Source organism: Wyeomyia smithii, chromosome 1, assembly GCF_029784165.1.
Source record: "Wyeomyia smithii strain HCP4-BCI-WySm-NY-G18 chromosome 1, ASM2978416v1, whole genome shotgun sequence".
NCBI classification, from domain to species: domain Eukaryota; kingdom Metazoa; phylum Arthropoda; class Insecta; order Diptera; family Culicidae; genus Wyeomyia; species Wyeomyia smithii.
Genome location: NC_073694.1, coordinates 54,116,557 through 54,141,396, shown reverse-complemented (window position 1 = coordinate 54,141,396; position 24,840 = coordinate 54,116,557). Strand labels below are relative to the sequence as shown.

The following is a 24,840-nucleotide window of genomic DNA, read 5'->3' as shown; positions in this document are numbered from 1 at the left end:
AGCTCAGCTTTCAGTTTCAGCAGGCCATTTGTTCCGCGAGGTTGTGAGTGATGTGGGTTAGTTTTGAACATACCGTTCTCCGTGGCCTTTTTTAATTAAATTCGCTTTGAATTTGATATCAAAGTTTTTCATAAACCGGGACCGTGTAGTGCATCTATCTATATACACAATATCGCATTACTGGTATCGCTGTACTTGGGGCGCGCTGTTCCTGGTTTATTCGACATCAGTTATTAGCAATTCAAATTATTTAATTATTGCCACCAGTATACCGTTCGTAGCAATTCCAAAGGTCAGATTTTTGACAGACAAGCTCAGTGATAATAAAGTTCTAGAGTCAATGTGCAACCAGGATTAACAGGATTAAACGGAATCCACACTGCAGCCGCAAGAACGAATAGCTGCACGAAGTTGAGCTGAACAAGTGCTGTGTCACCTTTCCAGTAGCAGGTACAGTGCCGTGTTCCTACGAATAAACGAAAAGATACAGAAACGCAATTGGTGAATGTGTGTTAATATTCGTATGCTGCTCATTTTGGAAAATTTGAATAGAAAAGATAACTGTTCCAGTTCATAAAAAAAGTGAAGACTCAGGTGTACATTCAAAATTTGGTTACCTGCTAAAAATGGCTCCCAGTTTAAGTAAGATTGCGTCAAATCAAAATGTTGCGATAGCAATTGCTGGTTGTTCTGCCGCTACTTGGATCATTTTGTACGGTAAACAGGTGCACAAAGCTCGGTAAGTAGACTGCATATTTGATTTTATTGTCTAAAGAATGATTCCATAGAATTTTGCGGTGTGAATGTTATTAGGGATTCGCACCTGTGCATCGTAAGCAGTCACAAAGAAGGGGCCACTTTTGTGATAAAAAATTCATAATCACGATATATGTTTAATATCCTTATTGCAATTTTTAAGTTTGCACAGAAAAAAGAATACATTTACATTTTCACGCAGGTATCCTAATTGGAGCGCTTGTTTTCTTGCAGGAAGCAGCGGCCCGAGGATGAAATTCAGTACTTCATCAGTGAGAAAAAAGATAAACGGGCAACGAAGGCACATGTCAATGCACTTTTCTTCAAACAGTTACGAGCACTTCTAAGTAAGTAGCATCTATGTGCCTAAAACCAGAAGATTTGTATATAACATTACTCAGGGGGATGCTGCACCGCTCTATCCAATGTTATGAATAGCGGGAGATAAAGAATCTCTTACTTGTGAACTAAAATCACTGACAGACCTTACATAAAGACACTAAACCCGCATCAGCCAGCGATCAGCTGTTGGTAACGTGTATTATGCGGTCACTATAATTTGATCTCATTCGCCTCTGTGATTTGCAGCTTTGCAAAGAGAGTCGTAGAAAAGAGAGATACACTATCAACGTAGGTATATACAGAACAATAATTATTGCTCCGGTCGGTTGCTACAATTTACAGTGCATATTGTATTTACTAAACAATTTGAAGAGTAACGTATATACGAAAAAGTTCCATTCCTGATAATGCAATTTTAAACTTAATGGTTTCTATGTATGAGTGATCGTTTTATCGTCATTATCTTCTCTCATTTTTGAATCTGCTTAGGCACGTCTACTACTGCCCACTTTAATCACTATTGTTGACACTGTTATCATAAACCGTGAATATGTTCCGCACTTTCGAACAGGAAACGTTTTGCTCCTCGGGTGTTTTTCGAGGCCGTCTGGAACTTTGTTGACCTTTTTCGTTACGTGACATCACTAGTATACATGGTATTCCGTGTGTTACTACTGGTATGTGGTATGTGCGAAATGGGCAATCGAAGGAGTGGTAACGGTGAATTTCCATTGCAGATATATGCCGCACGGTTGCTGGTACAGTTGCATACAGCCACGAGGGCCTAGTTTGTGGCTCTACAGTTTGTAGATGTGTGTACACACTACGAGACGATCGATCAAATTGAAAGCTTTGACTTTTATTCTGCAAAGGTCTTGCTTGCGGGATATCTTTCATGTTTCATGTTGAAAGTATCTCAATACATCAATTCATTATTACAGGATTCTATTGGTTTTTTTTTTTTACAAAAAAAACTAATCTCCAAACCTCTTGATTCAAAATAAGATGACTAACTTGTTGAGAACACATAGTCATATTCTGTAGCAATTTACGTTCAAAAATGCCTTTCCGATATGATCAAGAATTGATTAGTTAGAGACAGTTAGATCATTACTTTTTCTACACTTAAGAACTTTTTGAACTCCACCATCAAGTTGTATTCACATATATGCCAAGTGCGTTGATTGACGTCAATTCCATCGACCGTTCCTTTTTTGTGTATCACACTTGTCTCTATAGACTGTTCCGAAAATTATAAATACATCTTCTTTCTTGAATAAAACAAAAAATACAGGATTTTTCGGGTCATTTTATTCTGAAATATACACAGTAAGAAAACTTTATGTCGAATCGCATGTAAAGAATTGCCTCCATCGGTTGTGATAGAAAATTCCATAACATTCCACGTAAATTTGAATGATTTTGCGTGTAATTTTCAAACAAAACCATTATTTACGTCAGAAGCAACTGAAATTCAAATAATATTGCATACAATTTTCAATTAAAATCGTGGTTTTCGTCAAAAGCAACAGAAATTCAAATGAGAAACTATTTCACGTGACGTGTGATATTCAGAATTTTTTACTGTGTAGATAATAAGTGTTTTCTTTCCAGTTTCAATTCAAGTTGGGATTATTTTTCGTAGGATACGCGAGTGCTCTAACTTTTCTCTTAACACTACTCATAAGCATTTGCACAGTGTGTTCTCCGACCATTTTTACCACTTTAACCCAATCTTTTTTAAATTTTCCAACATTGTCCGCTGGTTTGACATATTTCCTCAGCTTTGCCTTGGTCAAAGCCCAAAAAGTTTCAATAGGGCGGATTTCAGGGTAGTTTGGAGAATTCATCTCCTTTGGGACACATGTGACATTATTTGTTTTATACCACCCTAGTGCATCCTTAGAGTAATGGCAGGAAGCAAGATCGGGCCAAAAGATTGGAGGATTGTTATGCTGCTTAACCATGGGTAACAACCTTTTCTGCAAACACTCTTTCACGTAAATTTTACCATTCATTGTGTCATTCGTAATGAATGGACGAGATATTTTCCCACATTCACAAATGGCCTGCCAAACCATTACCTTCTTGCCGAATTTTTCGGTGTAAATGGCTTTCACTGGTCCCGGGACATCCTTTTCCTTCGGTGATGTATAAAATTGCGGTCCTGGCAGAGTCTCTTATAGTCCAGTTTTATGTAGGTTTCGTCATCCACGAGAACACACCCTATTTTTTTGGTCAGAAGTTTGTCACAAAGCTTCCGAGCTCTCGGTTTCACAGATTCAGCTTGTTTTGGAATTCGTTTTGGCTGCTTCTGCTTCCGACGGGTCTGCAGACCCATTCTTCCCTTGGTACGCATAACGTTACTCGCCGAGGTTCCAAGCTTTCTCGCCACATCTCGTACTGATACTGAAGGATGCCGCTTGTAGTATTCCTTAACCTTTTTGTCCATTGTGGGATCAACAGGCCCGGGTTTTCTACCACGTCTTGGGGCATCAGTAAATGTGCACTCTTCACAATACTTTCGCAATGCGGTTTGAACTGCTCCGACACTTATACCTTCTTCTCTGGCTAATTTTCTTATAGAAAGACCACTCACGGTGCCCCATTGGTGCACAATTCGCTTTCTTTGCTCGGGAGAAAGGCCACGCATTTTCAAAATTTCGCACTAAATGTTAGAAAAAATGACAGCATCTGTTTCATTTGGATGTAAATAACAGGACGCAGCCAATGTTTGGTTGAATACTGCACGTTATTTGAAATGACGGTTGATCGTAAGTGTATTTATAACTATCGGAACGGTCTATAAAGTGGCATGTATCTGTAGCCACAAGCTGAGAATCAACATGCTTACGTGAACGGGGATGGTCACAGCTTCCAGACACTCCGGCTGAGCATGACTGTCCATACTTATCTGGATCCTTCTTGCTCTCGTGCTAAATTATTAGCTTATCATTATCGAATACGATTGCAAAACAGTTTTAATGAATTACGATTTATTCTATTCCGTGTAAAGGTCAGTCAAACTGTGTACCCTTAGTGTGATTCGGTTATGCATTTTGAACAATGCATACATAGATATATCGTGAATATTTCATTAGAAACAAGTAGAGAGTTTGTTTCATTTGTGCAGCTGTTTTGTGATCCTATAATTAACTTCAATGATATTTCAAAACCATTCAATTTTTAAAAAAGTTGTAATGTTATATGTACAGTACTGGTAGCAAGAGGGTTTCAGTATTCAATTCTTACAAGTATATCGCATTGTTAGGAAAATTACAGAAGACACGTTTATACTGCTTAGCAAGTTCGAAAAACCAAAGTAATGCTCATCAATTATTTCCATCTTGTGTATAAAGTAGGTACTCTATATCATCAATAAGGCCCTCAATCATTCATTATTCGCAGGAAAATATCCAGGTGATATCTATGCTTTCGATTCGTGTGCTGCGTATCGAAGAAAAGATCAAGTGTATCCAACACTTCGAGCAATTTTGTTTTGCTTATTTTAGAATGAAATGAACATAGCCGAATTCATGGGAGATCTAGGGGATAATGGCCCCCGGGCCCCAACAAAAGTTCACTTGTCATGACTCAAAGCTAAAAGCAAAAGGATAATAATCTAAAAAAATAGTGACACCTTAAAATAACTGAAATTTTAATTAAATAAACGCAATCCTTTTAGAACCTTCCTTTAACTTATATTTTTGTACATGAAATTTCACTCAAAATATCATTAATTTCAATAAAATCTAACAATAAAAAGAAAGATTTTTATCGTTTCAATAAAACATTTTAAAAAAGCTAAGCCATTTATGGATGTTCCCTTTTCAGAATGGTTTGTTTGATCGGTGTGATATCTTCGGAATAACTGTAGACATTTATGTTGTATCTCCGAAAAAAATACACTATATTCCATGAAAACTACAAAATGTTAGCTATGCAGATAAGCAAGTTTTTTTAATCATGAAGAAATGAAAAAAAGTTCAAATTTTCAAAAAGAAAAGAAATAAAAGTTCAAAGCCGCAATTGTTTGTTTGATTAATCTGAAGACTTCGACGAAGTTGTTGGTAGTTATTTTGTCCTTCCTAAAATAATATACTCAATATTAGTTTAAAATCTTATTCTAAACATATGAAAATGCAGTCCAGTCTGTCTGTCTGTCTGTCTGTCTGACTGATCTATTTAGGCTTTGAAACTATTGCAACGATCGGCATGAAAATTTGTATATAGTGGCTTTAGGGGCCGAGAAAGGTTACTAAGATAGTTCGAGACCCCTCCCTCTTCTGGAAGGGAGAGGTCCCATACAAATGAAACACAAATTTATGCACATCTCGAAAACTAACCAAGTTAATGGAACCAAATTTGGCATGTGGATGTTTTTTGGTGTTAAAATATCCCCATAATAGATTGACAACCCTCCCTCTTCTGGAAGGAAGAGGTTTTCCACAAAAGAAACACAAATTTCTGCACATCTCGAGAGATAATCAAATAAATGACCCCAAATCAGATATGTTGAGGTTTTTGAGAGCCAGAAAAATTTTGTTGGTGGTTTGACACCCCTCCCTCTTCTGGAAGAGAGGGCTTATACAAATGAAACACAAATTTCTTCACAACTCTAGAACTTATCAAGTAAATAGAACCAAATTTGGCATGTGGAGGTTTTTGGGAGCAAAAAATATTTTCATGATGGTTCGACACCCTTTCCACTTCTGGATGAGAGGGCTCTTATACAAATCAAACACAAATTGCTATAGTGGATAGTAAAGTTTGCAATCCCGGGAATTACCTTTTCCCGGATCCCGGGAACAGAAATATCGATTCTCGGGATCTAGGGATTCCCGAGCTCCTCGAAAAAATTTCCATAGAATATTGCAATGAAACTAAATATCGTATCAAAACACTTCGAAGCAGCTTCAAAGTGTGCATTATACGAAGCAAATATTTGCTTGAAATGATAAGCAACATTTGCTTGCCGTGTTATATCGAATTATTTACTTAAAATATTTGTCAAAAATATATGCTGTCTTATAAACGAAAATTAAGAAATATTTTCCTCTTTTATTTTGGTAATGAGTTTACTACTAAGCGGATAGTTTCTTGATTTTTTTTTTGTTTATTGACAAAGTTTTGAAACCTGTAAATTGATAAAAAAAATTGGAACCTGTGAATCAATGCGACCAGAAATAAATAAATTATTGAAACGCAGTCACTTGGCTTGTAACTTGGGTCATGGCCGTGATTTCACATTAATTACGTAGGCATTCAAATGCTCTAAATCCTGCCTGCCAAACACTCAGCTTTATCTTCAACAAACTAAATGTATTGAACTCTTCAGTTTCTAATGAAATGTAGCAAGAGCTGAAATCGGTGATTTAGAAGTATTCTAGAAATCAGACACCAGTGGTGATTCAGCGATCTTAAACAAAGTTTTACAGAAGGGAACTACATTATTTGGGCTTAATGAAAAACGGCATAAAACTCTGAAAGCTACTCTTTTGCTAACATTTGCTACAAAAATCGATCATGAATCCCTGGAGTGAACTTGAATAAGTTTTGTTTTCTAATCCGTTTTCAATGCGAATTGATAATGAAATTGTAAAAGATTGTTTGATACCTTTCGTTAATAATCTTTATTTGAAATATCAGTTTTGCTAAGAATTTATTTCCATTCCCGGTTCCCGGGAAATGAGATTCCCGGGAATATTGCAAACCCTAAGGGATTGACACTCCTCCGCACTCTGGAAGGGGAGTCTCCCATACAAATTAAACAGATATTTCAACCAGGTTTTTCGGAAAACACCCCAAAATGATCGGGTCGATGCAGAGGAGTATAAACTCGACTCTAGACGCCATTTTTAAATTTAAGATGGAAACTTCCGGTTTCTAATATGGGTGTTTCCGGAACCAGAATGACGCCCAGAGGCCAGAAAATCCAAATGCCATTTTAAATTCAAGATGGTTATTTCCGATTTCTGACTCATCAAACACCACCCTATATAGGTATTTCAGAAATCGATTTCCACCCAATATGATTATATCCAGGACCAGAATGATACACAGGAGCAAAAATCGACCACAGAAACTGAATAAAAAAACTGAATACCTCTGCCGTAACCTGCCCATCTTTCTACAAAAATCGGCCGCAGTTATCATGTCCGAACTCATCAACCTCTTCAGAGCCAGCTTTAGCCTGGGCCATATTCCGGATAACTGGCTGAAGGTAGTGTTTATCCCCAAAGTTGGAAGAAAGGACAAATCCCTATTTAAAACTTTCAGACCCATAAGTCTGACTTCATCACTTCTCAAGTTGATGGAGAAAATAATGGATAAGTATATCCGTGATGAGTTTCTTAAAGACTCCCCGCTGAATAGGAACCAACATGCCTATCAAAGCGGCAAGTCAACAGAAACTGCTCTTCACAGCTTAGTGACGTTGATTGAAAAGTCCCTGAGTTATCAGGAGACGGCGCTATGTGCCTTTCTTGACATTGAAGGGGCCTTCGATAACACGTCCTTTGCATCAATTAATACAGCTCTCTCCAATAAGGGAATCGACCACACTTCAAAGAGCTGGATACACGCAATGCTCTCTAGCAGAGTGATCACAGCAACCTTGGGAGATTCGTCTGTAACAATGTCAGTGATCAAGGGATGCCCGCAAGGAGGAGTTCTCTCGCCCTTGTTATGGTCACTAGTTGTCGACGCACTTCTCAACAAGCTTTCACAGCTTGGTTACGAGGTCATTGGATACGCCGATGACATCGTCCTCATCGTCAGAGGTAAAGATGACGCAACTCTGTCGAGCCGAATGCAATCGGCTCTGAATTGAATACCACCATGTCATGGTTTTTACAGGAGGGTCTGAACATAAACCTCTTAAAAACAGTCCTAATTCCATTCGGCAGACGAAGGAAGATCTCCATCACTCCTCCAATACTGAATGGAGTTAGACTGGGCTTCAGCAATTAAGTCAAACACCTCGGAATTATTCTGGACAAGAAACTGAACTGGTCTGCACAACTGGATCATGCCGCTAAGAAAGCGATCTCAGCAATCTGGGCCTGCAGAACTCTGTTCGGTAAGACCTAGTAAATGAAACCAGACTTGGCACTCTGGTCTTACAAGACCATTGCCCGACCAAGAATCACCTATGCTGCCCTAGTGTGGTGGCCTAAAGAGAACGAAGTGACTGCGCAAGCCAAACTCAAAAAAGTTCAAAGACTTGCATGTCTTTCGGTTACCGGCGCTATGCGAACAACTCCAACTGCAGCCATGGAAGCTATTCTTTGCCTACTACCTCTACATCTTCATATGAAAAAGGAAGCAGAGCTTGGCGCTCTAAGGTTGCAAAGGAGGAAAACTATACTTGAAGGGGACCAAATCGGCCACCTTCGCATACTTAGAGAGTTCAAACTAACTCCGCTATTAACCACAGTCTCCGACTGGATGGACGTTAGGACCAACATGGATATTCCATATAGGGTGATTGAAACAAACCGCTCTATGTGGAACAATGGAGGGCCTAATCTTCCACCAGGCATCGTCAGTTTTTATACGTTTTTCAAGCAGAGGTATATGCCATATATATCTGCGCAAAAAAATGTCTGCAACGCAACTAAAGACATGCGAAAATCGGTATATTCTCGGACAGTCAAGCAGAACTACTAGCACTTAAGTCCGTCAAATGCGCTTCCAAACTTGTTTGGGAATGCATTGAAACTCTACGGGAACTTTCCCGACAGAATTCAGTTTTTCTGTTTTGGGTGCCCGGACACTGCGGAGTCGAGGGTAATGAACACGCTGACTACCTAGCAAGACAGGGATCATCTCAGCGGTTTATTGGCCCTGAGCCGTTTCTGGGTACGTCCATTTCCGCTATTAAAGGCGAACTACTAACTTGGGAAAGGCTAGAAATAGTATCCCAATGGCAACAGGCACAGGGTTGTAGACAAGCTAAACAGTTTATCTATTCGAACCCTGGAACCGCCAGAAAGCTACTTAGTCTGAATCGTAGTGACCTACGGATAATCACGGGACTCCTTACCGGACACTGTTTCGCTTTTTATCATTTAAAGAAAATCGGTGTAGTGTTGAACGACACCTGCCGATTCTGCAAATCTGAGCCAGAGAGTTCAGAGCATTTGCTTTGCTCTTGCTTCCTCTAGGTACAACTTCTTAGGAAGCTACCTTTTAACTCCATACCAAGTGTATAGCTCTAATCCCAAACAGGTAATTAGTTTCATCAACTATGTTGTACCTAATTGGGGTACAGGTTCACAGCAAAACAGTTCTACTCCATCAATGAGTACGAGCAATCCGTAACCTGTGCACAGCAATCGGGGCCCGCCACAAAAGACAATCAGCAAGAATGTCGCAGTGGCATTTCAGTACCCAGTGCCCTTCAGGCATACAGAGAGAAAAAAAAATCACAGGAGGTTTGTGTGCAAAGCCACGACCGCAAGGTTGAAGTAGAATACTTTTACAAGGAAGATAACCCGGCTGTTTGCGTGTCAGTCATTTTGAAATCGGATTGGTTTCGTATATACCGCTTGTTAAGCACAGTATCAACAAATCGTAATAAACATCACACTGCTGTGTATTTGCAGCAGCATAAAACCTCAGTTGCGGTTTATTAATAACCATTCATTATGCTTTTCCAAAAACATTTAGTAGCCTTGAAAAAGGTCGATTGCTGCAATTGCAATTTTCATTCAATTATTGCATAAATGCTTCATGGTCAGATATACCCGCTGCAACTGCTACGCTAATCGTAGCCATGCCACAGTTGTGGCCGTTATACGCTGCCATTGGTATCCGCTGTCCCTGCATCAACTAGTGCGCCATCCATTGCTCCGCCGCTATCCGCTATCGCTGGTATCCACTGCACTGCTAAGGAATGACTGCTGTTGTCGCTGTCTAGAACTATTATAAGCGGCTTGAATAATAAAATTACAATCATCTTCATTTGGGATGAATCTTAGAAGATTTTCCAATCTACTGCTGCAAGAACGAAGGAAATCCATCGAATACTAACCGATTTATTAGCATTTGAAATTGGACATATTTTTAACTTTTTTCGGTTTTAGATTTTCATTTTACATCCCTATGTAGCCGAACTTCCTGAGAGAAGTATTCTACTTCAAAACTGCCGTGTTTTATCCGCTTGACTATATCCGCCGATTTGTATGCCTGATACACTTTATGGTTCATGAGTCTGTTACCAAGGATTGACCGCAAGATTATTCATCTTCTTTCAGTGTTCATTCATGTCCAATTTGTCCAAATTTCGTATTGTTAAAATTTCCATAAGTACAGCGTAAAAGTCAGGCCAAGCTTGTAAAACCGGAAAAGCTGCTCTTTTGGTACCTACGAAAATAAAACAATTCTGGCTGTGGAACTAGAGCAATTTCAACAATACAATGTTTAGACAAATTGTAAAGATAGAGTGTCTCTACAAGTGCTTCATTTATGACTTGTTCGAATTCCGCCTCCTTGACAAAATATAACCTAATGAGCATTCATAGAGCGAAACCAAACATGGTGTCCATGCTTCTTGGCCATAGATGACCAACGAGAGAATCAGCGTTTTATAGAGTGCTAGTTTTGTACGGGTTTGCCAGCTGCGGGACCTGATTACGCAAATTCTTAGTTCTAAGCAGCACTTTCGATGAACACCTGTTGTCAAATCGTCTCTTGAAGCAGCTTCCGCCGGATCAATTTATCGCTCTCTCTCCAAATACAAATAGATGGTGCAGCGGTGAGTTTAGGAGATAATCCGTTCTTACTAATAGGCGACGGAGAAAATCGGCTCTGGATCTCAGACGCCTGAATTGGGCACTGGCGTTAGGCTGTTCCGAAAATGAACTGCAATCAGTCTCAGTCGAAAGCAGTTTGGCAATTTACAACGAGCTGCATATGGAGGCAGATCGAACGGAGTGAGCCACCTTAGATTCCTGAGGGCGTACCAAACGAACTTCCGTTGAATGCTTTCAATTCTTCGTATCCAAGTTGCGGGATACGGTGACCAAATAACGGTGGAAGACTCCAAAGGAGACCGTACAAACGCAAAATAGAGTGATCGAAGGCATAGCGGGTCATCGAACTTCTGTCGGTTAGCTTAGTCAATCCCAAATTGCTGATGCTGTCGAAAGGATAGATTTGAAGCTAGATAAATACCAAGATCTTTTACGGTTTCAACACGAGTGTCCAGCGATCGTGTAGTTATAGTAGTAGGCTTTATGATGAAACGAGATGGTTACATACTTTTCGACGCTAAGGGTTATTCGATTGACAATACACCAATACATTCTGAAGTCATCAGCATACACAAGCTTGCAACTTCCAGTGAATAGGTTCGTGGCATCGTTAAAGATTAAAATAAACAGAATGGGCCCGAGATTACTGGCTTGAGGCACGCCGGAGTAGTTGGTGAACTCCTGAGAAAGAGATTCGACAATTTTGGCTTGTTCTCTGTTTCAGGTAGAGTAGAAAATCCAAGTTGCTTAAACTTTTCGAGTGCTATGTCGTGGTTGATACGATCAAAAGCGGCTTTCAAATCTGTATAAATCGCATCGACTTGGTTCCCTCTGGAAATTCCATCGAAACACAGAAAGGTAAACTCCATGAGATTTGTGTCAACTGATCTGCCAGTGCCAGGCATAAATCCATGTTGCTGTTTAGAAATGTATCTGCGACAATTAAACATTATATAGTCGTTAAATACTAGCTCGAGAACTTTGGAGCGACGTTATCCCTCGTTAATTTTCAACTACATAAGTGCTTTTTACCCTTCTTGAACACAGGAAACATAATCGATTTTTACATTCTGAAGAAAACCGAGCTTGCTGCAAAATGGAATGCATGGCGGTGTGAGCGAAGAGAACGATAATATCTGGAGAGAGAGAGCGAAGAGAGTAGTGTTGCGCTGTGCTTGTCGGCGTTTGTTTCGCTGGCATAGGCATAACCAAAATAAAACAGATGAGTATAAGTTTTTGTATCAAACATTTTAAGAATGCATAGGCTCTGTGTGTAGTGGTTTTCAGCGGGTTTTGGACTTTGTCAGAAGTGTAAATGTGTCATCTGTTAGGTGCACAAAGTGTGGTAGCTTTTCGGTTGCGGGTAGAGTTTTTTTTTTATATTCACAAACCAGATTGTGCGATGCACTCTCACAGGTCAAAATTGGCAGTTTTACAATATAGTTTCAAAATTTATCATTCGAGCATGACAATGCGGCATGCGATTGATGCATCGTCTACAATTGTGAGTCCTGGCAGGGCAGTGACATTTTATTCAGGTCTATGTTCTTGTTTTATGATTTCCCTAGCTTTTGGACAAATGTTGATATACATAAGTAACTTTTATTTAATTATGTTGAAATCATTTTGAGCGTGAAAATAGTTCACGACAACTGAACTTTGATTGCAATTATTTTGGCATTTTAATAATAAATTTGGAACTCTGTTTTGTTTAATATGCTTTTTTGCATTTTTTAAGTTTTTGGGCTATGAATGCATGGAGCTTTGTCAGTTTTTATACTCAGTAGGTGGCTTTGGTGCGAAACGTCGTGTCGCGTATGCGTCGGTAGGAGAAAATGGAGCGGTTGTGCATAATGCCCCGGTGAAACGCATCATCGTCCCGGGTGAGATTTGTTTATCTAAGGGTTTCCGGAGTGTAGTGGGCACGCTATAGTTTGCTTCGGGGAGGTCAGCTCAGTTTCGCGCACGTTATTTTGACAGCGCTCAGTGTAACTATCTTAATACAGCGGTTTCGGAGTTCAATGACCATTAAATCGTATAATGCTCGAGTGTGCCCTGTGGGTTTTTTTACTCGCTCTATCGGTTCTTTGAGCAGTAGTAGTTTGAATTCGGCGTGCGGTGCGTTTTACGAAATTCATTCGTTTCGAGGTAAATTTTAATAATTCACAGGATGAAACGCGAAGTTTGGTGTGATACAGACTGTTAACGATTGGTTGCTGATAATAACGATTGGTAGAAACTTCGATTCTCCTATATGCCGATACAGCGATCGTGATGCGGTTCTATTCATATCGTCTTCTGATGGCCGGTTGCGCAGAGACCGAGAAATATCCATATCGGGCGCGAATTTGTGTAGAAAAGATCGCACCATCAACCTCGATGGATCCAGATCAATTCCTTTCCACTAACACCGATTCCTTCCTTTGATACTTGTGGATGATGCAGAGGATTCCTCGGTCTCTAGTAGCAACAAGTATTAAACTAACACTCCCGATATCCCTTCCTCTATTGATCTGCATTGGGCGTGGCCAGCTACGTTATTGACCAGTGAAAAGAAAAATCACCAGGAATTGTACACTGAAAATGGCTTGCTACTCCTAGGCACCATTTTGACGGTTCTTTGTGCAATTTCAGCTGATTCTGGTCAATCGCGGGCAACACACGGGCGATCAAATATGCTATGCTATGCTATGCTATGCTATGCTATGAAGAAAACCGAGCTTGCTGCATCGAAAGGTTTAGAATTTCAGGGGATGATTGATTAGAGGGGTTTTGATTATTACTTGCATATCAAAAGAAACAATTATGAGTCACTTTTGGCTTTCAAGATCATTTGGTCTATAAAACCGTCTAAATTCATCACAAAAAGTAATTTTATTTCTCAAACCTTTTTAGTTTATATACAGTGTGGGACTACTTCGGCAGGGGTTTTCTTCGTTATATATTTCTCATTAGGATGAAGCAAAAATTGAGACGAAGAAAACCCCTGACGAACTAGTCCCACACCCTACCTATATTTATTACAGAAACCTACTACTAAAGTGGCATGAATGAAAGTGAGAACCCATGACCTAGAGTGTTATCAACATATGATCAAGCGTGGACTATGTCTTCAGCTGTAACAAAAATGCGAATGTCATTCTAAATCGTATCTACCGTACAAGGTTCAAAGATCTAGTCACAACCAGACTTTGCTATTACTAACCGAACAACGAAATGATTGCGCAAAGTGTTATCGAACTTCCTAACCGATAGCCGCGCAGATAACAAACTTGGGCGCAACTGTCACTCAGATAACTCACTAATACCCAGATACAGGCGGAGCACATGCAGCAAACGCGTGCAAATATAATGCAGCTTGGGTCAAGAATTGTCCATGAAGTAGAGATGTTTTGCGTTTGGGTAGTTCCTAACCATGTATTGTTAAGATACTAGATGTTTTATGTGACTATGAACTATTTTCTTGGAAGACATTGACACCATTTTTTCTATCTCAGAACTATTTTTTTATTCCTGATTGAGTGACTCTAAGGGCTCTCTATTAAAGCAACAATAATGCATCCCCATATCTGCTGTATCTTAGAAGTTGTTTATGAATGCATTTCTATGTCCACGCTAGCATTTTCATGAAATGACTTAAATCAATTCATTATTCAACAACAGACCAACTAAGAAGCTGATAAATAAGACAACCTACGCTACAACTGAATGACAGCTTAAAACTCTTGAAATGAATGAAAAGAACACGGACAATAGCTTAGATTAACGCCGTCGTAATAATTATGGCTTATTCAATGTATATCTCATTTCTAGGCGGTCACAACTCACAATTCTTTAACTGCTAAATTCGGCACAAAATCGACACAAAATTCCCGTTTTGACGGTTTAAACTGGTTTCCCAAATCCAGTCCGGCAGACTAGTAATTACTGTGACTATAGTACACGTGTCGCGACTTATCTAATCATGGTTGTCATAATCACTTCTATATAACTTACGTACGATAAAACCGTACGATTTTCAATTAAACTCGAAATATGGTACAATGTTCTTCAAATATTTCTCCCAAAAAACTGCATCCTGGTAGATGCGAGGTTTAATATTAGATCTGTTCTTAAATCTTTGAACAGTTTTTTCGCTAAGCAAGTTACTATGCGCCAAGGTTTCGTTAGTACTCTACCTGCATTATTGACGCTAATGTTTCTTTCAATATTTGCTTAGCATTTTCGTTAGTACCAAGAAACATCGGTTCACAACCTGAATTAAGTCATCGTTTCTACAGTACAGTTGGAATCACCTTTTTTTGTTAGCAGCTGTAGGAAGAAATGTAGTTGAAAAATGTAAGACATGCATTATGAGATTCTTAATTCTTAATGCTACTAGATTAAAATCAGCAACTGTTTACATTTCTATCGTTTCAATTCTAGTTACTCGGGGGCATTGATGCCGTTACTGCGGGTAAAAATAAATTAGCCAAATCTTAGGTCATACTACAGACCTAACTGCCTGCCTGTGACTTCAAAGGCTACCATCGGTTCACCAACGCGCGTAGCGAGCGACGCTGCGGACCGTAAACTTCGATAAGAGTTGAAATTCAATCAAACAAGCTTTTGCCGAGAGCTGCAAGTCATGCTGACAGAACACGCGTTACGCGCATTAGGTCCGTCGAAGACGTGCCTGCAGTTCGTTAAACCAATCGGCTGAGCTAAAAAAATCGAGAAAAATTCATTCCATGGCTACTAAAAATAATGACAATCGTAGAAAATTTTACCTAAATAAAGTGATTTCACTTTTTGACCCATAATATCTGTTTGCTATGGTATGAAGCGATACAAAACGAACTGATGCCGAAAGTGAAAGGAAAAACTGCATTTTTTGCCAGTAAATTTTGGAACTCGACTGTGATATAATAGGTTTTCAGTCAACCTGTACCAATACAAGAGCTATTGTAAAACTGATCTGCTGATTTACTGGTTTCAATGTGCAGAGTCACATTAAGTAAACAGGTGGCACCTATGTTTAAGCAAAGCAAACAGGTGGACTTGAACCATACAAATTTCTTAAGCAAAAGTTAACTAATAATAGATCTAGCATGGCCCCTGAGGTCAGCAACCGCTTTGCAACATATTCGTTTGTGTGTTTGATTTCACGACATCAAGCAAATCAGCATAACGGTGTGCCTATCGAAGCCCCCTGCATATGGCACTGTGTCAGCCACTAGACAGGCAGCCAAAACTCGTTTTAAAATACTAGCAATTAATCAAGGTCAATATCAAAGTTTCTGCCTGACTGTATCACGGCTTTATGGTAACGGTGCATGAAATGTGCGGAAAAAAATTTCAAATATCCAATATGTTTAATATTTCTACACTTCTGTCACTTAATAAATGATCATCATAATCACTCATCATATGAAATTGTTTTAATCTACTTCCAGAGATTATTATCCCTAAAACATGGAGTGCCGAAAATGGACTGCTGCTGGTAATCGCAGCTGCACTGATCGCACGGTCAATCAGCGATATTTGGATGATCCAGAATGCAACCGCCATCGAGAGCACCATAATCACAATGAATAAAGCACGGTTCAGGTCTGCGTTGGTCAAGTATTTATCGGCCCTGCCAGCGGTAAGCTTGCAATGGTTCTTATAATAGTAGCAACCGTCAAATTCATATCTTTCTCTATCGTTTCAGATTGCGGTAGTAAACAACGTACTCAAATGGAGCATAGGTGAACTGAAACTTAGATTTAGAACGAATCTATCACAATATTTATACGCAGAGTACCTGAAGTAGGCCGCAGAGTAAGTGTTAGATTCGATTCATAATAACTGTTGTTTTTTTTTTTCCTCCAGAGGGTTCACCTACTACAAAATGTCCAACCTGGACAACCGAATAGCTAACGCGGATCAGCTGCTGACGACCGATATCGACAAGTTTTGCGAAAGTGTGACTGATCTCTACTCCAACATCTGCAAACCGCTGCTGGATATCGTGATATACGTGTATAGGCTGACAACCAACCTGGGCGGCACCACACCGGGCATCTTGCTGCTTTATCTGTTCTTCTCTGGAGTGTTCCTGACCAATTTACGCAAACCAACAGGTTTTACCCAATGCACACTGTGTAGTAAGCACAGCCACTGACGAAATAATATTTTGCTTTTTTTTAGGTCGGTTGACGGTTATGGAGCAGAAACTGGAAGGAGAGTTCCGATACGTTAACAGCAGGCTGATCACCAATTCAGAAGAGGTAAGTGGTAATGACAAAAGTATGTTAATCAAGCTAGGGAACATCGAGTAAAATCGATTATTTCTGCGTATGTTTTGATTTCCAAAATCGTTGGGAATATCATCTCTAAATGGTCGTGTGTTTGAAGTAGAACTGCCTCTAATGAAGTAGAACTGCATATTAATTTAATTGTCCCAGGAATTAAGTTTTTTGAAGTTCAAAACGAAGTTCGCACTGGAAAATATATACCTAAATTATATATCAGTTGGTATTTTTTTAGATTTTTTGTGGCATTAAAAGGTAGCTTTTTTATTATTAGTTCCCTTTAAGTACCAATTTTGTTACCGTCATGGCATTTTTTATTTCCATCTAAATTTCAATTTTCGTTTTGTGGATTTCCGACCTTTTCGTGCATGTTCACTTCATCATGAATGTTATTCTTAGCTTTTCCAGATTTGCTTTTCGAGTTTACTGCGAATATTTCATAGCAAACTTATATACGAAATTCAATGCACAATGCAAGGTTCGTGAATTGTACTTTTTTATGCGGGGGGAAACATTACTCAGAGTATCAGACTTATTGTTTTTCAATTTTTGCAATTTTAAATTGAATGCACGCTTATGATATCGACTTATGATAAGTGGCTGGGTACCTCCAATTGAAGCAAGTTGACATTTCTTGAATTTTCAACTGCTAGCTCTCAGTTTTTTTACATTTTATGACTGAGCTTACGACTTGTTAATTATTTAGAAACTTTTTAAACTATTAACAATGATAGCATAAGTGTTTCACCTCCATAAACTCTAAATGTAGGAAACATCGTTGAAAGTTTCCATTTTCCCCATTTACTTTAAGAATTGTTGCCAAAGTCTATCGTAGTTCACTTCAGTTAGGAATCACCTTTTACATAAAAAAATATTCATACGAACATATACGCTCGCATAAAATAGCAAGTTACATTGATAAATTTAGTTTTGATTAACCACTCAATTAACCGCTTTTTTGTTATTCCAATTTCAGATCGCATTCTACAAGGGAAACAATCGGGAAAAACTCACCATTTTGGCCAGTTTCAACAAGTTGGTAGCACATTTGAGAAAGTTTTTGGAATTCCGCGTTGGCATGGGTATAATTGACAATATGGTTGCCAAATGTAAGCCTTTTTATCAGTGGAAGCGATCTTTCGAGTGGTGTCGTAATAATTTTCCTTTTGTATTTTGTAGACATCGCCACGGTGGTTGGCTTTTGGGCTGTGTCGCTACCATTCTTCGAGCCGAACCACCCGCTGCTAACCGGTGCCCAGGCAAGCGAACGATTAAGTGTAAGCCGTCCATGTCGATTATGCTCCACAATATATCTTTAAATAAAATTGTGTATAATTCTAGAGATATTATACATTCGGCCGTATGCTGGTGAAACTTGCCGAAGCCATCGGACGATTAGTTTTAGCTGGGCGCGAAATGTCCCGCTTGGCCGGTTTCACAACTCGCATGACAGAGTTGACAGTCGTTCTCAAAGAGCTTAATTCTGGTCGTTACGAACGGACAATGGTAAGCAATTCCGCAGTGGCAGATGCTGACATTGGCCCCGGCAAGGGTTTACTGAAGTTCCAGGATAACATAATCAAATTTGAACGCGTACCTCTGGTAACCCCCAACGGTGATGTGCTGGTGAAAGATTTGAACTTTGAAGTCCGTTCGGGTATGAACGTGCTCGTGTGCGGTCCTAACGGTTGCGGCAAGAGCAGTCTGTTCCGTATTCTGGGTGAGCTGTGGCCAACTTGGGGTGGTAAAGTTACGAAACCACCAGCTGGAAAACTGTTTTACATTCCCCAAAGACCATACATGACCCTTGGCACATTGAGAGATCAGGTAAACGCATTTTAACAATACATTACCTAATTCATTCTCAATCATGGTTACAATCAATTTCAGATTATCTACCCCCATACTCACCAAGAAATGAAACGACGCGGCAAAACAGACGCTGACCTCTTAGCCTACCTGGAATTGGTGCAGCTTACCTACCTCCAGGTGAGAGAGAAGGGTTTGGACGCCATTGAAGACTGGATTGATGTGTTGTCAGGAGGCGAAAAGCAACGCATCGCCATGGCCAGATTGTTCTATCATAATCCACAGTTTGCAATCCTGGACGAATGCACATCGGCGGTCTCTGTAGATGTTGAAGGAAGCATGTACGAATATTGCCGCAAAGTGGGCATTACTCTGTTCACCGTTTCGCATCGTAAGTCCCTGTGGAAGCATCATGACTACTATCTGCAATTTGACGGCCACGGTGCGTACGATTTCGCGGAAATCGATGGCAGTGAACAGCAGTTTGGTTCGTAGAGACCATCCTGCACCACAGCACAAAAATGTAACGGCAGAATGTGCGTGAGTGAACGAGTTCGGGACACAGTGCATAGTGATAAGTGGTTCCAGGAAGAGGTGCAGGAAACCTGTTTAGTTTTTTTTTGTTTTTTGAACAAGATGACATACATCCAAATAGGCTAACAAATCGTGCTTTCTTTCAATCGTAATGAAAATGGCTGTTTTGCAACTATAGTTTATTATCATGCAAACTTTTGTTATATAAGGCTAACCATTGTGTTACAATAAACAATACAATTTAAAATGAAGCGTTATTTTTAGTCTGTTCGGTCCATTTCCAGCAAATTAACCATCGGTCCGATCTGTAATGGAAAAGTCACAAGAAAATTAATTTGGACTCATCGCGATACGAAACATTGCTTTTGGTTTGAGTGAAATCAAATAAGTATGACTCAATCGGAGCTGCTATACAAAATAGTTGGTACTGATTATTTGCCTTTAGTCTGCATTTCAATTATTAGCAATCTACTTAGCGTTACTACAAAGATTACTCCTAACCGAAAATGAATAGAGCATTGCTTTATATTATATGATCTACTAGTTCGATATCGATTAACAAACCAGCCGGTCTAATTAAAAAATCGTAATGGCGTCTTACCACTTTCTACGCAGTAGAAACTACACTAGTAACGTCAATCAAAGTTAATATTCTTACAAATTACGGGCAAGTAAAATGTTATCTCAATGTTTATCAACGCTTAAGGCATGCAATTGTATAATTAAAAACCGAAACTAAGTATAAACCGACAATTTTACTGCGACATTTTGCACACTTACCTGCTAATTTTCTGCTACCGTCAACTTTACACATCGTCTTATCTTACAGCAAAATGTTTTCGAAACGTGATATTGCCTCTGCGGAATTTTCTTGCGGTCGTTAACTCACGGCATCACAAGAAAATTCGCAGGGCAATTTAGCTTCAGTACAGATGGCTACCATTTTGCACTCCTTATTTTACAGAATCTTGTACTGCCTGTACCAGAAAAAGGACAATCCACGTCCGTACCAGGAAAAATTGAAAAACGAATGAGGCCTAAGGACTAGTGATGGGAAACTTATCGATACTTATCGATAATATCGATAAGTGCTTGACATCGATATTATCGTTAACTTTTTGACGTTAACGATAATTATCGATATTATAAGGGTGAGCACAAGTCAGTGCGGCTGGTTACTGGAGGAGACCCAAAAGAAGGAGACCTCACCTACCCTTCCCCAGGAGTTGCTTTTGCCGCTGGGTATTTGTTGCTATTCGACAAGATTTAGCATTGTTGGGGGTAGTGTGAAGGTTCGCCCCGGATGTCACTGAGTTTCTGAGAAATAATGGTAACTAAAAAGGTATTTATAGTTTTTAGTTTCCTATGAACAGATAAATTCGACAACTCAGTACTGGAGAACTTTAGAAAAATATCCAAACTTTTCGCACCATCTCATAAAAAGCAATGACACGAAATTGTAATAAAATGCATTTTCTTTGGCTTGCCAACTCTTATAATATGATAGACATGCATAGCGGCAGTCTATTGGTAATTCTCTGGTAATTGTTTAGTTTAACTTGGAACTGTTTAAGTTTGAAGTATCTGTTACCCAACAAACAATTTTTAGTTCCACTAAAAATCCAAATCAACGAAATTGTTGCGCCAAAAAATATCCTGGGGTAGACAAAAAATTGAGATAAATAAAATTTTCTCGAATTTTAAATGACCAGAACTTTACGAAAAATGAATCAATTTTGATAACCGGTTTCATTTCACTAGAAAACAGTATTATATTAGTATTACTTGGGAACTTGGTGTGACCAACCTACACCGAAAATGTTTCGGATTTCAAGAGTTTGTGTCAAAGTGTACATTTTTGCAACACATAGAACGTTTTAGGCAACTAAATTGTCTATCTAAAATATTTCATTTAAAAAAAATCTGAGATCACCGATATTTTCTAAAATAATTTTTTTTTTTTAAATTATATTTTTTCAGAGCAGGATCTTAAACTCATTTTTTTATATTTTTGAAGTAGGCTGACCAGATTTTCTCGGGTTAAAAACGGGACAAACGGGTTCAAAAAACGGTACACATGTTACCATTTATTTTTGAATTTTTTTTCCAACCAAAGCATGCAAACATTTGGGACTGCTTTGATGAACTTACCCCATCCTGAAGAGTGCAATTTTCAGTAATGAGTTCCTGAAATTTGTCACATGATGATCGAAGTTTTGACTAACAATTATCATGGTCTCAACTTTCAATCTGACCTTTTTAAATGTTAATCCAGATAAATTTTCAAACGCAAGTTTGCAAAGTTGCTTGGTTTAATAAGACCTACACACCCACAATGTTCGATTGAATTCTGCTAGAGTGCTGCAAGCTCAAAGAAAATTAGTACCCAACAGGGAAAAAACCGCCAAAATCAGCACCCATACTTAATAAATTCATACCTCGATGATTCCTTGGCGAATTTTCAATCTTTGGCTACCAATGAACCTGAAATAAATTTCGATGTATTGACAACATATAAACCTATGAGAAACAGAATGTCAGAAAAAGTTCTACGCGTTGCAAAAATGTACACTTTAGCACACACTCCGGAAATCTGAAACATTTCCAGTGACCCTTGGTCACGTCCAGTTCTCAAGTTATACTAGGAATCTAGGACAGTTTTCCAGTAAAATGAAACCTGTTTTGTCTGAATTGATTCATTTTTCGTGAAGTTTTGGCCATTTAAAAATTGACAGAATTTTGCCTGCTTCAATTATTTCCCTTATTACACAACCTTCAAAATGAACTTCGGCTTGAAACTACTCCGTAGAAAGCACTCCCGGCGTAAAACTCAAAGACTTTCCAAAACAAACTGTTTAACTCGTCCGGTAGTTTGAATTATCATTCGCAGTATCGTAAGATTTGTCATTCAAGGCCTTAACACAATGGATACGTTGCGGCTGCGCACTGGCGTAGCGTGGTGGGGGCGGCGGGGGCGGTCCGCCCCGGGTGTCACTCTTCAGGGGGTGACACCCATGAGGAAAATTTTCATACGTGTCACCTTCAAAAGGGTGATATCCGTGAGATTAACTATCGATTAGGTGGAGGTCACTGTGAAACCCCGAAAATTAATTTTTACTTTACTTTAACTTTACTTTTAAGAAAATAATCGCAACCATTTTTTCAAAAATCGGTAGATTTAGTTAAATCGAAAACGAACGTGATATCTCTCACAATTTTGGGTAACAAAATGATTTCACTGCAACCTGGCGGGGGTGACACCCATGGGAAATGGGGGGTGCCAAATTTTCCGCCCCGGGTGTCACCCGGTTACGCTACGCCACTGCGGCTGCGTGTGCGGCAATTTGACAGTTAGCCCATACATTTACTGTCAAATTGACGCCAACGCAACGCAAACGTATCCAATCTGTTTGGGCCGTTACTATAACCGCAATAACGTTTGCGGTAAAAAAATGGACAAAAATTTCCGATTTCATGGGTTTCAAAATGGCGTCAAAAACAGACATCGTGCGGCACTTTGTGGACACCGGGTATGCCGGTTCTGGCATCTACAACATTTTGACACTATTGGACAATGATCAGAGCATCGAAAGAAAACCCGGTTCTGGTCGGCCAACGACCCTGAGTGACAAGAAGCTTGCTGATAACCAAAAGGATGCTGAAGAGGAAGACCGAGGGAAAAGTGGCTAAATCGCTGCGTGCACTTGGCCGAGAGGTTGATGCATGCTCTAAAACAGTGAAAAAGTATCTGGAGAACATGGACATGCATACAAGAAGCTGCAATCCCGACCACTGATCTCGGAGCTGCAGGCAATGACGCAGCGACAGCGGTTGAATAAGATGGTCAAGTCGATTTTCCCGGTGAATCGCGACGTGGCAGTAGTGATGGACGACTAGACCTGTCTCACCCTGGATGGCAACGACTAGCAGGGTTCTCCGTATTTTACCTCCCCCACGAAGGAAGTGAGCACCGAGGTAAAGTTTATTTCACAGACCAAGTTCCCCAAGAAGGTGCGGCTGTGGCTGACAATCAGCGAGAAAGGGATGTCAAAGTTACTCTTCTTTCGCTCCGGGCTGGCCGTGAACGGGGAAATTTATAGTACGAAGTGCCTGACAGACGTTGCGTCGTTCATCACGAAATACCATAAGCGCGAAGACGCGGTGTTCTGGCCAGATTTGACGTCGGCCAACTACTCGAAGCGATCGTACGAGGAGATGGAGCGGCTGAATATCGATGTGGTACCGAAGTCGACGAATCCGCCCAATGTCCCCCACCTGCTTCCCATCGAGAATTTCTGGGACTTGAAGCGCAAGATCTATTCCAACAATTTTGTCGCGAAAACGGAGGAGGAATTAATAAAAAAAAACGAAGAAAGAGCTTAAAAACATGGCTACACGCATGTTTTCGTCCGCCATGGCAAATGTTACGGTTAACTGCCGGAAGGCCGCACGCAAGGACGTAATATTTTTTTGCGAGGAAGCTAACATGATAATCTTGCATGGGAAATTCATCCAACTTATTTATCTGTCATAGTTTTTTTTTCATCACAATCTGAAATAGTTTTTTTTTCATCATCTGAAATATTTTTTTCACCGCAAACGTTAGCTGTCAAATTATCGATACTTATCGATAATATCGATAAAACCCCCGGAATTATCGATTGTTATCGATGTACGTTTTGGGCGATATTTCCCATCACTAGAGATAAGTGACTTTTCACCTACGCACACTAATGAACGTGTAAACCCATGTAAAGTTGCTTTTGTTTCCTCCAAACTGTAAATCATCGCATCTCGTTGCTCCGACTTTTTATCACTTTTTACCATTTTTGGTCGATAATGTTCAGCAGCTTCCCCCGATTCATGATCACGAATGAAAAATTCATTCAGAAACGAGTTTAGAACTTATAATAAGTATTCAACTGAATATTTGTCCAGCTACCAAAAACATAGCATAGCAAACAAAAAGGCGATTTGTAAATACTTTCCTCAACTAGGTGCACAAATACATTCGTACGTAAAAAGGTCTCTACTAAGGACGTTGTGATCAGGGTTGCCACATTTAAATCTGTGTTTTCCCTGAGCATCTGTATCTGGAACAAAAATATCTGTAAAAAAAATCTGTATTGTTTAAACATAAAGAACTTTGTTTTTTTTTTTTAGGTTTTTGTGGTACATGAACGAAATTTTTAGCTTAAAATGTGTGAGGAGTTGAAAATATGTTCAATTTGCTTAATATTTAATGAAATAAAATTTGGATTGTTTTTAAAAATTAATGTCAATTTCGAAAAATCTGTAAATCTGTACATTTCGACAAAAATCTGTATATCTGTATATGCAGATTCTGTACCGTTACTTCGGCCAAA

The 24,840-nt window shown here is 39.4% G+C and overlaps 1 protein-coding gene and 1 long non-coding RNA gene across 2 annotated transcripts; one reads left to right on the top strand and one right to left on the bottom strand.

Moving 5' to 3' along the window:
• On the top strand, positions 1-19,721 carry LOC129733809 (ATP-binding cassette sub-family D member 3). The gene is made up of 10 exons (XM_055695319.1): positions 1-739; positions 991-1,103; positions 16,292-16,482; positions 16,549-16,646; positions 16,710-16,960; positions 17,028-17,107; positions 18,108-18,240; positions 18,311-18,408; positions 18,473-18,958; positions 19,022-19,721. Exons 1-10 carry the CDS (start codon positions 627-629, stop codon positions 19,433-19,435), a joined length of 1,977 nt encoding a protein of 658 aa, XP_055551294.1. The 5' UTR covers positions 1-626; the 3' UTR covers positions 19,436-19,721.
• Positions 19,639-24,840, bottom strand: LOC129733810 (uncharacterized). The gene is made up of 2 exons (XR_008729721.1): positions 20,255-24,840; positions 19,639-19,779 (listed from the first exon to the last, which is right to left on the bottom strand). It is a non-coding gene; the product is annotated as an uncharacterized LOC129733810 (long non-coding RNA).